Source organism: Mus pahari, chromosome 3 (genome assembly GCF_900095145.1).
Source record: "Mus pahari chromosome 3, PAHARI_EIJ_v1.1, whole genome shotgun sequence".
Taxonomy (NCBI): Eukaryota; Metazoa; Chordata; class Mammalia; order Rodentia; family Muridae; genus Mus; species Mus pahari.
In genome coordinates, this window is record NC_034592.1 from 91707620 (window position 1) to 91710411 (window position 2792).

The following is a 2792-nucleotide window of genomic DNA, read 5'->3' on the forward strand; positions in this document are numbered from 1 at the left end:
AGTTCACCAACATACGGTGGGAGAAAAGTAGGATCTGAGACTTGAGTGCAAAGTAAATAGCCTGCAGAAATGATGTATTTCCAAACTACCTGGTTCTGTTTTTCAATACTCTCTGCACTGTATTCAGCTCTACGTAGCCTATCAAAGTTAAATGATGAATTTCATTCAAGAGATAAGTGATCTTACTTGCAAAGCATTTCATTTCATTATGAAAGGCTTATGCACACAATCCCAGAGAAGTTTTCTACATTAAACTGCAATAGGAATGCAACTTGGAGATGGAATGAAAAGCTTATAATTTCTTTCCTTTGGACATCATCAGAAAGTGAGCATTGTCAACCGGCTCGAGTGTGGGATGAGTTCTTTTGAATCCCTTCTGGGATACACCATGTAGTATAAATGAGATTTAAGAGGTTAATCCTCTATTTTTTTCCTGTTGACTAAAATTTTGAAGCAAATCATCTCTGATCTCTCAGTGAAAATATCTGATACATTTGGACACAGTTTTAAAGCCTGGTAACAAATCTGTCTCCTTAAAATCAGTCATTTGCCCTGCTATAATTAGAGAAGAGTTTCTGGTAATTTGATGAACTAATTTCAATAACTGTGTTTATTTTTAAATTATTCATTGGTTTTTAAGATATTTCATACATGTGTTTACAATACATCCCCTTCTCTTGACTTCTTCTCCCCCTGAGAAACTGCTTTCTCTTGCTTTCCTTGGTTCAGAGTGGCTTTCTAAGGAGTTTATTTGATATTTAAAGAATAAATGTCTAGTGAATATTATTTTTGTGAATATTATTAATAATGCTTTTCATACTGTGTTTTCTAAATTTATTAAATCATATTAAAGTTTACAGGAGCCCCCACAGAATAGTTTGATAGCATGATACCCATTGTTCTAGTCAACAAAGGATGTGACAAATTAAAGAATGAACAGAAATAAAATTAAATGTCTATCTTTTCTAGGAATTGTATCACACTCCACCATTAAATCTCATCACAGTTATTTATTAGCTTATATTTCAGATTAAAATGTATTCAAGGCCAAGGTACTTGTATCTTTGTTTAATGAAACCTAGTGTATTGATAAGTTTTGACGGAGAATATGTAAATGAATTTCTCAACATAATACACACATAAGTGTAAGTTTATTGAAGAGTTTGATTTTACTTGAATTAATTGAAAGTCGTACATCCTAAATTTTAACTATAAATGGTTGAGATATTTCAATTATTATTGGAACTTTGTTTTAATACTTTTTACTAACACAGGGACTTACAACCTTATCTCATTAATTTAATCACTCAGTCATTCATTTACTTTCTGATTGACTAAAAGTGTGTTTATATTAGGTGCCTGTTTATTACAAACTTTATTACACCACGTGGTTTCAGACGTTCCTTCCTCACCCTGAGCTCTTACCTTAGCTCCTCACCAGAACTTTTTTTTTTTTTTTTTTTTTTCAATATATAAATCTTTTATTCTCCCAAAAGAGCCCAAATTGTACTTGCAATCAGGATCTCATTTCTGGAGTCAGGAAACTGAGGCCTCCTCACTCATCAGGCTGCTGCACGGTTCCCTTCTCAGACACATAGATGCCGTCCAAAAACTTCCTGATATCCTTGTTTTTAACTGTTGTGGCCTGCTGAATCAGGGCGGCTGAATTTGAAACAAGTTCAATATCATTTCCTTCAAGGATTAATTCGTCCTTCTGGGCTTGAGAGACAGAACAAGCAACACCCGTCCTCATCCGAACCCTGCGGATGTATTTTTCACCCAAGAAATTTCGGATTTCAACCAAAGACCCATTCTCCTGGATAACGACGTTGATGGGGAAGTGAGCATACACAGAGCGCATCTTGTAACGGAAGCCCAGTGTAACACCCTTGATCATGTTCTGAACATGACTGCAGATGGTTCTGACGGTGGCCAGTTCCTTTCTGTTACCCCACCATTTGTCAACCCGGAGCCTTTTCTTCTTCTTTCCAAGGAGACTCAGCTCCACGTTGATGTGATTGAAGTCCCTCCGCAGAGTCCCCCTGGGGCCCTTCACAATGACTGTGCGCCCCTTCAGAGTGATTTCGACCTTCTCGGGGATGTCGACCGTCTGATTGCTGAGAATGGTCTTCATCCTCGCAGTAGATGGGGCAAAGAAGCCTCACCAGAACTTTTAATGACAATTGATGCTCAGAACTTCTCAAACCTCCTCCTTTCTTGCTGTAAAATAGAAAGGATGATGATTCATGCACTTGTTCCTTGGGGTGAGAGATGACGAAGGAACAATTATTTTGAGAGAAATGTTTTGATGACAGACAAGTAGAGAACAGAATGATTTCACGATAGATAACTTCATGGGAAAGAAAGATTTGTGAAGCTGAGTGATACAGAGGGGTCCCTCTGCCTTCAATGACAATTCTGCATACTTCTGTTTTGTTTTGTTTTTTTTTTGCAGTTTGAGACATGGCTTAGATTTCGTCCTTACAAATGCTTCAGGATTCCTCTCTTCTCCTCAGCACTTCTTAACTACTCTCCCATACTCCTTTCCTTTCTTTGCCTATCAGTACTGATCCAAACAGAGCAGCAACCCTATTCCCACACCTGATCATAGTCGTTCTGTGGATTTTATTGTCTGCATGAGATCTTCAAGTTCTTATTGACTTCTACTTTCAGGCTATATTTATTTTAAGGCAATTATTTCCTATGACTTTCTTCATAGCTGACTCAAGTCATACTGAACACATCATTCCCTATTCAGCATGCCCAAAGGAGCTACTTCTGTACTTTTGATC

At 37.4% G+C, this 2792-nt stretch overlaps 1 protein-coding gene across 1 annotated transcript; it reads right to left on the minus strand.

Moving 5' to 3' along the window:
* Positions 1-1444: 1444 nt before the first annotated feature.
* On the minus strand, positions 1445-2151 carry LOC110318624 (60S ribosomal protein L9). The gene has a single exon (XM_021193801.1). The coding sequence runs from the start codon at positions 2132-2134 to the stop codon at positions 1556-1558; it is 579 nt and encodes a 192-aa protein (XP_021049460.1). The 5' UTR covers positions 2135-2151; the 3' UTR covers positions 1445-1555.
* Positions 2152-2792: the final 641 nt, after the last annotated feature.